We start from the raw sequence: 14,048 nt of genomic DNA, 5'->3' as shown, positions 1-14,048 counted from the left end.
TTCAGCAGCATCCTTGCTTCTGCCACTCGATGCCAGATGTCTCAGACATTGCTGAAAGTCTCCCTGAGGTAGACAAAATTGCCCCCAATTGAGAACCACGACTATAAAAGGATTCCTATCCAAGGCTGCGTGACTATCCTCTCAGGGAACTTTGGACCCTAACTTCTGTTTTAGGGGAAGCATAGGCGTTCAGTCAGTAGCCTCTTGGGATGAGGTTCAGAGTGAGAGCTGGTTTCCTTATTTGGGCTGGTGGCCGTGAGCAGGCTTGATGCAGGAGGTAGAGAGCAGTGAAGACGGAGACAGCTGAGAGCATGTTGAGGGTCAGGGCTAAGAGTGTGCACTCTGGAGACAAACTGTGCTGGGTTCAAATCCTGATTCTTTCATTTACTTGTTACATGACCTTAGGCAAATCATGCAGCCTCTCTACTGCTTACTTCCCTCATCCGCATCAGGTCATTCGCAGGTGCCTCATAGAGTGGTTGTGAAATTAAGTAACGTAATAGGTGGCATTAAGAACTCAGCGAAAGATAGCAATAATAATGACTAATGACTATCATTTTCCTGGTAGGTGACAAACAACGCCAATCACCTCACTGTACTGTAGCCCCAAACACTAAGAATGTGTTCCTCAGTGTGCAGTCCTGTGTGTCATGGATTGTCAGTATCGCATCATCTGGGGAGCTTGTTTGAATTGCATATTCCTAAACCTTGAGCCTAGATCTATGGCACTAAATCAGAGACGCTGAGATTGGGAACTGGGAATCTGTACCTCAGGTGTTTCTGTGGCCTACTAAAGTTTGAGAACCACTATGGTAAGAATATTTGGGAGTGATGACCCGGTGCCATGAGGAAATGTGTCACCTCTAGTTTACTAAGGCAGAAAGAATGTTATCCACTTAGAAAAGCCAGCACCTACCCTCTGTGGCTCAGCTCTGCTCTCACCTGTGGGTCCTTTGCCTGCCAACCTCCTGGGCCAGTCCTAACTTCAGCAAACAGCCCATCAGAACCCCAATCTTGAGATTCCATTGTGTCATTGCATAGTAGCATCAAGAGTGGCCCAGCTGAAACCGGTTTGGCTCAGGGGATAGAGTGTTGGCCTGTGGACTAAAGGGTCCCAGGTTCAATTCTGGTCAAGGGCATGTACCTTGGTTACGGGCACATCTCCAGTAGGGGATGTGCAAGAAGCAGCTGATTGATGATTCTCTCTCATCGATGTTTCTAACTCTCTATCCCTCTCTCTTCCTCTCTGTAAAAAATCAATAAAATATATTTTTTTTTAAAAAAAGAGTGGGCCAAGATCATCCTTCCCCATACAACTGGGTGTTTGCCTCAGTTCCTCAGTCTGGTATTCAGGTCTTAAGCTGAGATTGCTATGATCCTAATCTGTTTCTCAGAGCCTCAGATTCCTTGCCTGGTTCTCAGTCCCTTCCAGAGAGCGAGACTCTAGCCCTAACTTCTATTGCCTAACTTTGCTCTTTTCAGCTGAGTATCCTGGTGCAAATGACCTAGCTTCTTTTTATCTGTCTGTTAAAAGGAGAATGATAAAAGAAGGCTTGTTAGGCCTGGCTGGTGTGGCTCTGACCTATGAACCAGGCAGTTATGGTTTGAACCCAGGCAGGGCATGTGCCCAGGTTGCAGGCTCAATTCCCAATAGGGGGCGTGCAGGAGGCAGCTGATCAATGATTCTCTCTCATCGTCGTGTTTCTATCTCTCTCTCTTCCTTCCTCTCTGAAATCAATAATAAAAAAAAATATTGTTATAAATGGGCTTATTAAGCGGATTCAGTGAGATGTTGCAATGTGGTAGGTAAAATAATAGTCCTTCAAAGAAGTCTATATCCTAATCTCCCAACCCTGTGACTCTGTTACCTTATGTGGCAAAGGAGAGTTTACAGATGTGATTAAGTTAAAGGACCTTCAGTGGGGAAGATAATCTTAGGTTACCCAAGTGGGCTCCATGTAATCACCAGGAAGTGAGTAAGGAGGCAGGAGCATCAGAGTCAGAGAAGGAGAGGTAATAATATACACAGGCGTCACAGAGATGCCATTGCTGGAAGGGGCCTCAGGCCCAGGAATGTGGGTGGCCTCCAGAAGCTGAGAAAGACAAGGTATGAATTCTCTCTAGAGCCTCCAGAAGGAATGCAGTCCTGCCAACACCTTGATTTAAGTCCCATTGTGAGCTCCCGACTTCCAGAACTGTGAGAGAATATGTCTGTGTTGTGGTGATTTGTTTCAGCAGCAATAGGAAACTAAGATGCATGTAAAGCATTGAGCAGGTCTTGGCACACAGGATGCATTCTCACGATGTCACTGTCTGTGCTCTTACTCCCGCACTCTCCAGCGATAGTTTGACCCCCTTTGGCCATTGTTGCCAGAACAAGTCACTGTGTCTCTCTGGCGACTCCTCAGAGATCAGCCCTATTACTGTGTCTTTCCCCCCAATGCCTGTTTCCTCCTCTACCCATACAGCTGAGGCTCCAGCCTGGCCACTGAGCCCACCTGAGTTATGACTAATTTTTTAAAATATATTTTATTGATTTTTTTTTTTATAGAGAGAAAGGGAGAGGGAGAGAGAGAAACATTGATCAGCTGCCTTCTGCACCCCCCTACACCCCTCTCCCCCCCAACCACCACTGGGGATGTGCCTGCAACCAAGGTACATGCCCTTGACTGGAATCAAACTTGGGACCTTTCAGTCCACAGGCCGACGCTCCATCCACTGACCAAACCAGTTAGGGCATGACTAATTTTTGAATACTTTAGATTGGAAGGCTTAACCATTCCGGTATCTAGAAAATGCACTGGCCAACCACACTTAGAAAGCATCGAAGCTAGCACGCTTGTTTTGCAGAAGAGAAAAATAAATCTGAGAGAGGGAGAAATTACTTATCTAAAATCAAAGAGCAAGTTGGTAGAGAAGCTGAAAATGGAGCCACATGTCCCTGCCTCCTAGGGAGGGTTCCCTCTGTCATGCTATACCCTCCACACGAGCTCTGGTTTACCTCCAAAGGCTGTGTGTGTGTGTGTGTGTGTGTCTCCCCCCGCCCTTACAGCCTATCTAAAAAGGGCTCTCAGGATCGCCCACAATGCCCAACTTAGCTTCTCGACAAACACCTTAATGGCGCGGTGTTGCCTCTTGGCTGCCACAGCTCCTGAGTGGGTGGTGAGAGCACTGGCGGGAATTCCCCGGTGTTCTGCACAATGTCCTTGGCCCGCTCCCAGGAGGCCACCACACGCAGACAACCGCCATGCCCAGGGCGGCGGCACGCTTGGGGTTTGGGGTTTGGGGTCAGCTCTGCGGTGTCTGAGTTTTCCAACGTGGGGAGGCCTCCCCCCAAGGCAGGTGTGGCAAAGCCTCGTTCACTCCCTAAGGAGGGAGGAGTCTTCGCCTTCCTCGCCCTCTCCACTGCAAACCTGCTCGTGTCCTGTCCCCGGGGCTTGACTTATTGACGAGTTAGAAGAGGGAAGACCATGGTGAGGCCTCATTTTCTCAACTCTAAGAGGCAGATGGCTGAACTGGATAACTTGAGTAATTATATGAAGTTCTATTATTTTAGTTTAATTTGATTCAGTATGGAGCTTCTGGTTTCTCACTGCCAGTCTTAAAATCCATGCTCCTTATCATGGCCCTCAGTAAGCTTTTGCCATCTGAGCCTTATCTTCTGTCTTTATATTCCTACCCCTTCATTGTCCACCCCAAGGTCCCCCTACTCTAGCTACAGACCTTCTTGTGTTGCCTGGACACATTCTGTAGGTCCCTTCCTCTGTACCTTTTTCATCCCTTCCCCTTCGATGTCTTTCCTTCGTGTATTCTGGCCTCTCCCTGATAAACTATTAAATATCCTACAAAATGCAACTTGAATGCCACTTCACTCGGGAGGGCTCTCCGGGGTCACGTGGACTCCCTCTGTGCTCCCAATGGCATCACATGCACCCTCACGGACAGCACCCGCCACGGCACATTGTAAGAAGTGGTTCACGCGCCTCTCGCCCCTCACTGAACTCTTCCTTACACGGCCCGGTGGGGGAGGTGGACATGGGAGGACTGAGCGTTTCCTTGCCGTTGTGGTAAGTGGCGTGAAGGAAAAGGAGAAGGTGCTGTGCCAGGGTACGACAGGAGACGCGTCTGTGATGTCAGGGAGGGCCTCCCAGAGGGTGTGACACCTCAGCTGAAATCTGGGTGTGAGTGAAAGAGGTAATGGTGGAATGATGAGGATCCCAGGAAAAAGACCATCTTGTTGACTTCCTCAGATGGGAAGGAGCCTGTGCCTTAGAAAAAAGGCCAAGGTGGCGGGAGCTTTCTGAGGAGGTGGTACAAAAGGAAGCTGGCAAGCTAGGCAGAACTCAGTGATACCGGGCCTCAGCCTTAGTAGGCATCCTGCTGGGTGCTGGCTACAAGGGGGCTTGTGATACTATTCATCCTACTCTCATGTGTCTTTAAATTTTTCCCATAATAAGAGCGAAAAGGAAGAAGTAGTATAGTAATAGTAGTTTTAGCCTTTATCCTAAAAACAAATTTATTTATCTAACTATTTATTTATTTATAAGAGTGAAAGGGAGGAGGAAGAAGAGATAAGGAGAGAGAGAGAGAGAGAGAGAGAGAGAGAGAGAGAGAGAGAGAGAGAGATGGATGTGAGAGAGACTGCCTCCCTGACTGGACCCGGGAATTGAACCTGCAGCCCAGGTCCGGGCCCTTGACTGGAAATCAAACCTGTGACCCTTCAGTGTGTGGCCTGATGCTCTAACTACTGACCCATACCAGTCAGGGCCTAAAAGCAATTCTAAGCAAGCATGATCAGGTTTTTTGTTTGATTTCAATTTTTTTAATTAAATATTTCAAGAGTCCAAAATCATATAAAATAATAAAGTAAATGTTGGCTAACCACCAACCAGCTTTGTTAAACCTTAGCTTTTGCCATATTTACTTCAGATATAACTGACCCCTTGTAGATTTATTTTTAAAAGGTCACTCTGGCTGCTATTTGGAGAAGGATTAGAGGCAGGAAAAGAGGCTGATCGGGTAGGAAGTTTTTGACACCCAGATGTGACATGCTGTAAGCAAAGACTAAGGCGAAGGCAGTTGAAGTGGAGAGACGTGGACACAGGGAAGATCCACACAGGAGGTGGGTAGCTGGGGCTTGGCGGTGGATTGTGTGGCGGCAGGTGAGGCGAGGAAGGGGTGAGGATGACTCCCATCCTTCTGGCCCTGTGTTTTTGGGGCACAGAGAACCAAGCACATGAGTGCTTATGGTATGTAACTGAGTTTTAAAAGGCCATTGCTAACAAAAATTGTTAATAGCAATGTCTTATTTTTCTATATCTACTTTATTATAACAACACGATATGATCTGTGAGGAAGTACTATCTTTTATGTAGATGGCTTTGCTGTTATTCTATATGTCATTAAAGTCTGGCTCAAGGTTGGCTTTTAAAATGAATGCATGGAGTAAGGATGAAGAAAAACTAGTGAACGACTTGAATGGAATCAATGCTGAACCCAGAGAACCTAGATGATTTGTTCCTGAATCTCTCAGCTGGCGGGGGCCAGAGCCGGCATTCACTGCTTTCATCCACAGCTGTATCCCTGAAACAGGCACACAGACCTGAGTTGTGCTAAGAAAGCTGAGCGCATCCAGGGCAGGGGCCAGCGCCCAGAGCAGCTTCAGAACAGGCCCCGTCCCTCCACCTCCTCCGCATGGCTTTGAGCGGGTCGGTTCTGTGCTCAGGAACCTTTAATGACTCCCCTCAGCCTTTGGAAGAAAGCCAATGGCACAATCTGCTCTCAGCCTCCCTCTCCAGCCTCTTCTCCTCATTTACTCTTACTGGAAACAGCAAGTAACTCAATGCCCCAGGCACAGCAAACTATTTACTGCTAACTAAATATGCCACAGGCTTCTGTGGAGCCTCCGTTCATGGTTTTTCTTCTGTCTGCCCCCCCCAACATTCTCTGTCCTTCTCTCAATGTCAGCCTTCTTTCTAAAACATTCTCTGACTTCCCCAACCTCAGCTGGGGACCTCATCTCCTTCCCCTTCAGTGTCTCTCCAGACCTGGTTTATACATCTAGCAAGCACTCATTTATTCTTCCAAAAAGGTACTGATTTTTTTTTTTTTTAATGCACCAAGCACTGTTCAAAGAAGTTGGTGGGGGGCACAGGCAATGAAATTAATTTTAAAATGTTTATCAAGTGCCAGGCATATAGTAAATACAGGGGAGACACTGGCTGCAGTCTATTAAGAATTCGGTTCCTCTCATTTTGAGTTCAAACTATACCATATCATAAGGCTAAGCATTTCCTAAGATTAATCTCTTTGGTATAATTATAATTTACTTTTATTTGCTCTAAAACTACTTCTTCAAGGACCGAAGTGGGGCACACCTGAAAATGAAAAACATTGGCCATATGGCTATCATCGTCTGGTGTGGAGGGAAAGGCACTCAGACCACAGACAGAAAACCTAATCTGGTCCTCTCTTTACTACTTATTCGCCCCACAGGGGTCCCTGGATAAGCTATAGATCAGTCACACCATCTCTCTGAATCTCTGTTTGCTCTTCTATAAAGTAAGGGCAGTATTTTTCCTGTCTACCTCATGGCACTGTCACCAGGATCAAGAGGGGCAGTGCACATGGAAGTGCAAAGTACCCTGCAGTAGTAAGAAAACCCACAGTAATCGTAAGATAAAATGAATTAAAAACACCGGGACTATATTCAGGTTAGGTAAAAGGAAGAACTTCCTAAGAGTGAATTTTTATTATTTTATTCTTTTAGACAAGAATGAAGATATGCTGGAGGCCATGGTAACACTGACATACGTTTTTTGGCTTGGGAATCTGATAGTGCTTCTTTTTCTTTTTCTTTTTTTATTTTATTTTATTGAGTTTTTACAGAGACGAAGAGAGAGGGAGAGAGAGTTATTAAAAACATCGATGAGAGAGAATCTTTGATCAGCTGCCTCCTGCACACCCCCCACTGGGGATGTGCCGGCAACCAAGGTACATGCCCTTGCCCGGAATCGAACCTGGGACCTTTCAGTCCACAGGCTGACGCTCTATCCACTGAGCCAAACCGGTTTTGGCTGATAGTGCTTCTTAATAGGCCTACCCCACCCCTAGACTCATTTAGGGCTCTAACTTTCCTTGACTTCAGATACAAACGGAAGAACATTCTGCCCAGAGCAGATTCCTCAAGCTGGTCTAGAGGGCAGGAATCCATTATGCCCTTGGACTAGGCATCACTCTGTTACTTATGTGGCCTGTTTGATTGGCTTGTCTCTTTCTGCCTGTACCAATCTTCCTCAGAATCAATGGAAAACTGGGAGGGCCAAAAAACACACAAAATTTGTGGGCCACTCTACTCCGCTAATATGAGATGCTTTAAATGAACCAAACACAGGGAGCCAAGTAAGGAATAGGTGGGAACACCCCCCCCCCCCATCCCGCCCCTCAAAGTGCAAAATACAAAAGAAACACTTAAGAAAGCAAAGGAGAGGATCTCTCCCTCCGGGAGCATGCCCTCCTGGCCTTTCTCTCTCTCTTTTCTCCTCTCTTCCCTCCTCCTCTCCCTGTCCCCGCCCCAGGCAAAATAATGAATAAAGCAAAGGAGAGAACAAACTGAATGACATTTCTTTTGTCTTTGTCTTTTGGTGATGAAAGATGAGAGAGAGGGAACCAACAGCCAGAGAGGGTGAAAACTGCTTTCAACTAAGAAGTCAGGAAATCAGGGAAAAGTTCCCAATCACCTACTATCAGGTTTAGTGTGCTTGGGCAATTCACTAACGACAATTCAAGAAATATCTAAGTACTACTATGTGCTTACGTGGCGGTCTCTAAGATCATGGCCACCTCTCTCTCAATTCCTCTTTTTTGTATGTCCTACTACTAGATGACAGCCTCCCTAACCGATGACGAAAGAACTCAAGGGTGAAATTGAGGAGCCACTGCTGACAGGAGTAACTCTGTTTCCACGGAGGGAAAGACAGGTAGGCAGTAAGTCCCATCCCTAAGGACCGTTTGAGAAAGGACCCAGAGATCCACATGCCCATGAGTATCTAGTTCAGATCCATGTAACTTTCTGGCATCACGGATAAAGTGCAGAATCCCTGAAAGCTTGAACACTTAACGATGGGCACTGGTTGTTGGGGATGGTGCTAGGTCTAAAAACATAAAGTGTTTTGGTTAGGGAAGGCCCTGCTTAAGAACCGTAACTTCCACCCCGACAAATAATGTTTAATTATTTTAAAAAAACAAAAAAACACACAAAACTTAAGTGACAAACTGGCTGTGGCTGCCTCAAAACATTCCCCCGAGAAGAGAGAAATAAATGACGAGAGAAGTCAAGGAAAGTTTCCTAGAGAAGCAAAGCTTGGGCTGGAACTTTAAGGGAAGGATGCAGATGGATGGGTGGAGGTGCAGACATAAACAGCATCTATAGGTGTCCAGAGAAACCTGGGTAACTTGCCTTAAGATAAAGGAGAGCCTGCCAGTGTGGCTCAGTGGTGGAGCATCGGCCTATGAACTAGGTCACGGTTCGATTCCGGGTGGGGGCACAGGCCCGGGTTTTGGGCTTGATTCCCAGTAGGGAGCGTGCAGGAGGCAACCAACCAATGATTCTCTTATTGATGTTTCTATCTCTCTCTCCTTCTCCCTTCACCTCTGAAATCAATGAGGGAAAAAAAAGAAAAAAAGATAAAGACAAGCCTTTCTAGAGTAAGAATATGCACCGATGAGCAGTGGGCAAGGCAGCCTCCTAGTAAAAAGGTATGGTGGAGTCCGACTCCAGAGGCTCCAAAAGAGAGAAAGAGGAGGAAGCAACATTACCTGCTGGTTGAAAAACAACAATATTTCTATAAGGTTTCAATCATGTGATCTACTAGTACACAATAAAGGGATAATTAGATGCCAGTTGTTGAGAGAAGCAGTGGACATAATTAATCTATCGGAAAGTTTTGGACAATATATTAGGCACTGAAAATGGAGACATCATGGAATTAAGGGTGGTGCTTTATGAGGGCCTGAGGACTCGGAGACAGGAAACAATAGGTGGAAATAAATGCTCACTTCACTGAATGAAAGGCGATTAGAGTGTAGGGGCCCCGAGAGACTATGCTGGGACTGGTCTGGCTTAAATTTTTTATAAGTGATCCCGAAGAAGTAGAGCAGAGTGAAAATTTCAGGACTGCAGATCATATTAAGTCCTTTCAGGCAGGGAAATGCTTTGCCAAAGGAGAGCATGAGAGGTGAAGCGAAGGTACTGAGTGGGATGCAAAATGGCAGGTAAACGTCAATGTGGGGGGATGTAAGTAACGCACTCGGATAAAAATAATCTGAGCACTGGGTGTTGTGTTCCAGGCTATCAGTTTTGACCCAGGAAAGGGATCCGGGAGCTAGACTGTTTCCTAAAGGCAGTGGCTTAAGGCGCTGGGGTCAGGGAGGTGGACAAAGAAATAGGCAGAAGCAGGAAGGAACCTGAAAGCCAAAGAGGAATCATCCTTCCTTTGTGCAAGACGGCAGCGTCCCACGTCAGGGACGTGGTCAGGTTCCTGTCTTTGAAAGCTAGGGCGCTTTCTTCAGCAGCACATATACCAAAATCGGAACTATACACGGATTATCGTGACCCCTGCACAAGGAGTAGATAAAAAAGAAAGTGAGGGCCCAAGGATAACTGAATACGCTAATCTAGGGGTGGCCTGTGGTCAGGGACAAACTTAAGTCTGCAATGACAAAGGTTAAGAGAGGTGGAACAGCCGAAACCGGTTTGGCTCAGTGGATAGAGCGTCGGCTTGGGACTGAAGGGACCCGGGTTTGATTCCGGTCAAGGGCATGTACCTTGGTTGCGGGCATATCCCCAGTAGGGGGTGTGCAAGAGGCAGGTGATCGATGACTCTCTCTCATCGATGTTTCTAACTCTCTATCTCTCTCCCTTCCTCTCTGTACAAAATCAATAAAATATATTAAATTTAAAAAAAATAAAAAGAGAGAGAGAGGTGGAACAGTCAAAGCCTATAAAACTAACAAGGATAAGGAATGGATACAACCTTCTCTCCAAATCCTGAGACATTCAAGCAAACAGCCTCCTCTTAGTGCTTGAAGTTTCATAGGAATAAAGGGGTTTCAGAGTTCAGACCATCTGGCCCTATCCTTCCATATTTGAGATGGTAAAATCCATGCCTACAGAAAGCCAGGAAATGGCCCGAGGTCACAGAAACCACAATGGGCCACCGTCAGATTAGAAGCTAGGCTTCCTAAATCCCAGGTCAGGATCTCTCCTCACCCTGTGCCTCAGGAGGACTAAAGGAACCCTATTGTTTATAGTGTATAAACCCATGATGTAATGCAAATGCACTACGTTAAGATGTAATAAAGATGAAACATAGCCTTAGCTGGTTTGGCTCAGTGGATAGAGCATCAGCCTACTGACCAAAGGGTCCCAGGTTCAATTCCTGTCAAGGGCATGTACCTCGGTAGCAGGTTCCTCCCTGGTCTGGGCCCTGATCAGGATGCATGCAGGAGGCAACTAATGGGTGTATTTCTCTCACATCAATATTCCTCTCTGTCTTTCCCTCTCTCTTCCATTCTCTCTAAAAGTCAGTGGAAAATATCCTTGGGTGAGGATAAAAAAAAAAAAGATGAAACACAAACAGGCTAGGGAACATTTTAATTAAAAGTAGACTAACAATGATAAGATCTTTGAAAGACAACTACCAAATGGGGCCAAAAAGACTTTCTACCCACTCTAATTTTTTTAAATTATTTTTTAAATCCTCACCCAAGGATATTTTTGAGAGAAAGAGAGAGAGAGAGAGAGAGAGAGAGAGAGAGAGAGAGAGAGAGGCAGAGGCGAGAGAAATATTGATCAGTTGCCTCCTGCACATGCCCCAACTGGGGACTGAATCCTGCAACCTAGGCATGTGCCCTGATTGGGAATTGAACCCACCACCTTTTTTCTCCCTTCCTTCTTTCCCTCCTTCCTTCCTTCCTTTCTTCCTTCCTTGCTTCCTTCCTTTCTTTCTTTCTCTCTTTTTTTTGGTGCTCAATGAACTGAGCCACCCGGCTGGGCTACACACTCTAATTTTTTTGAATCATGTACCCATGAGAGATTGAAGAACACTATGGATTCTCTCCTAGAGAAACACATTTGCACATACAAACACAATTTTGCACATCATTTCAGAGAGTTTATGACCCCTGAGTTCCATGCCCAGTTCCCATTCTGGCATTCTTCTGAACAAATAGACTACCTGCTTCAACAAGCATATTCTATCTCTTTGAATTTACTAAGGCAATCACGCTGATTTTCCTCAGCAAAAAAACCCCACTATCCCAACTAACATCACTTACTAGAATGTAGACCTCTAGGTAGGAAGAGACCAAAGAAATGACCTAGTCCATTGTCTTTACCACCATGTGACATAAGACAAAGTTATGGTTAAATATACAGAGATGAGAACAGCCCGCCTAGGTTAGAATCCCAACTCCATCACCCACTAGCCCTGTGACCTTGGGCAAGTTGCTCTCTATTTCCACTGAAGGAAGGACAGGTGGGCATGCAAAACTGGGAGTAAAAATTGCAACTACAATATTTCCTAGAGTGGTTTATGAGGACTAAACAGGATACTAATTTATATACAACATAGCACCAGGCCTGGCATGTAGCGAGTCCTCATTGCATGCTAGCTGGCATTGTTGTTGTCATTATGCCCGTATCCGTGCAAGTATGCATGCATCCATCCCATCTCCTCCTGGAGCTTTTGCTTTGCACATGCCAGTAGCGAGCAGCTCACCGCCTCCTAAGCTGGCTGAGCAGCTCCGATGGTTACAAACTTCTTCCTTTTTATTGAGCCGAAATCTGCCTTCTTGCAACGCCCACCCCCACCCCTGCTGGCCCTCGTACTGCCCGGCGGGGCCTCGCAGAGCAAGTCTATCCTTGCTCCACGTGACAGCCCTTCGGCTGTGAAGACAGTGATGGAGTCCTTGCCCATCCCCTCGCCCCCACCCCACCCCACCCCACCCATCCTCTCTCCTCCCGGCGTGAACATCCTCGGGCGCTTCCCCAACCTACAACAGCCAGGCTGCGCTTACTATTTACTCCGGGGCGGTGTACGGCTTCCCTCACACCTAGTCATGCAGGCCACACGCCCCGCCGCCTCCGCTGCCCCTGCCCGCGCCGCTGCCCCTGTCCGCCCCGCTGCCGCTGTCCGCGCCGCTGCCGCTGTCCGCGCCGCTGCCCCTGCCCGCGCCGCTGCCCCTGTCCGCGCCGCTGCCCCTGTCCGCCCCGCTGCCGCTGTCCGCGCCGCTGCCCCTGCCCGCGCCGCTGCCCCTGCCCGCGCCGCTGCCCCTGCCCGCCCCGCTGCCGCTGTCCGCGGTGCTGAAGCGGCTCCCGGCCCGCGGCCCCGGCACCGCCCTCCGCCCCCGCCCCGCGACCCTGGGCGCGGACCCCCGCCCGCCACCGCCGCTCTCCGGCCGCAGGCGCGGCCCAGCCCGGCTCGGCCCCAGCCCCGGCGCCGACCCAGCCCCCGCCCCGCCCGGAGGCCCCGCGCCCGGCCCCGCACACCAGCCCCACCTGCCCGGCGAAGGGCGCCTCCGCCTCGGCCGCCCGCGCCGCCGCCGCCGCCGCCGCTCGGTCCCCGGCCCCCGCCGCCGCCGCCGCCGCCCGCGCGGCGCCCGGGAGGCAGCAGAGCGCGGGCAGCAGCAGCAGCAGCGGCCTCCCGGGCGCCCGCCAGCCGCTCCAGCGCGGGGCCCGGCCGGGCGGCGGCGGCCCCGGCGCGGCGCGGCCGCTCCGGCTCCTCGGCATCCCCGCGGCGGGGCCCGGCCGCCCGGCTGAGATGGCGGCGGCGGCGGCGGCGGCTCCGGCCGGGTCCTCCCGCTGCAGCCGCTGCGGAGCCGCCGAGTCACGGCGCTGCGGACACGCGCCCGGCCCGCCCGTCTCCGCCGCCGCCGCCGCCGCCGCCGCCTCGGCCGCCAGCGCGCCCCCGCCTCCGCGCGCCCCGCCCCGGCGGGGGGCGGCCAGGGGCGCGGGGGCAGCGCCCGGCGGGGCCCGCGGGGGGCGGATCCGCGCCGGCCCTGGGGCGCTGGTCGGGGAGCGAGGCCGGGGAGGGGCCGCCGAGGTCGGCCGTGCGGCTCCGGAGACAGGGTCCGGAGGGGTGGGGCTGGGGAGGGGGTCTGAGGGGCAGCCCGGAGGGAGGAGGAAGAGGCTAAACAAATAATCCTGGAGATGGAGCCACGTGACGGCTCTGGGGAGGACACAGGGGTCCAGGGTCCGAAACCACAGGAATGGGGGTTGGGGGCAAGGGGAGAGGATGAGGACGGTGCCCTGGGGTTAATGGCGGGATTGGAGAAGAATGAGTTAAGTAAACAGCTGGAGGAGAGGGTCTGGGGGTCTGCCCTGGGTGAGAAACGAGAATAGAGCGGAGGGGTGGGGGGTGGGGGGCAGACCTGAGCGACATTAGGTGAAATTAAGGTGAAGCTCGTCCCTCACCCCCCAGAGGGAGAGCGATCACCCAGCTGGGAAGATCAGCTGTCATCCAAAACAACCCACATTACGGAGCACTTCCTGTAGAGATGGAGAACTCTGGACCACTGGGATACAAAGAAACGGAGGCTGGTTCCCTAAAGTGTAGTTTACAGCTTGGTGAGAAGAACATACATGCAAAGAGACTCAGGATAGGAAACACCAAGTGTCCAAAAGGATACTGGCCGGTGCCTCAGGGGCCAGGGGAGACGGGGTGGGGTCTGGGGAAGTCGGGGAAGGTGTTACGGAGCAGGTAGGACTCCAGCTGGGCCTTGACGGAGGGCGGGTTGAAACCGGGGAAAGGAAGCAAGAAGGCACAGTCAGGTAGGAAGGTGAGGATGGACAGGATGTGACTGGGGCAGTTTCTCTGGATCACAGGGTTTCTATAGGAAAGAGCTGGGAAGTGAGGGAAATAGTACAAGACCTTAATCCCGCCGGGATCGGTTTGGCTCAGTAGATAGAGCGTTGGCCTGCGGACTGAAAGGACCCAGGTTCGATTCCGGGCAAGGGCATGTACCTTGGTGCGGGCACATCCCCAGTA

General features: G+C 50.1%; 1 protein-coding gene across 1 annotated transcript in view; it reads right to left on the bottom strand.

Moving 5' to 3' along the window:
* The window catches only part of MMP24 (matrix metallopeptidase 24), a gene marked incomplete at its 5' end in the record, with an annotated part of 43,569 nt that extends 30,779 nt beyond the window's left edge, over positions 1-12,790 (bottom strand). The window contains one exon of the mRNA XM_084888611.1: positions 12,560-12,790. Coding sequence (XP_084744737.1) covers positions 12,560-12,790 — 231 coding nt within the window. The remainder of the gene's footprint in view (positions 1-12,559) is intronic.
* Between the last annotated feature and the right edge of the window lie 1,258 nt (positions 12,791-14,048).

The sequence above is a fragment of the Pipistrellus hanaki genome (assembly GCF_964339955.1).
Source record: "Pipistrellus hanaki genome assembly, chromosome: 6".
Lineage (NCBI taxonomy): Eukaryota > Metazoa > Chordata > Mammalia > Chiroptera > Vespertilionidae > Pipistrellus > Pipistrellus hanaki.
This window is presented reverse-complemented; position numbering and strand designations above follow the sequence as displayed.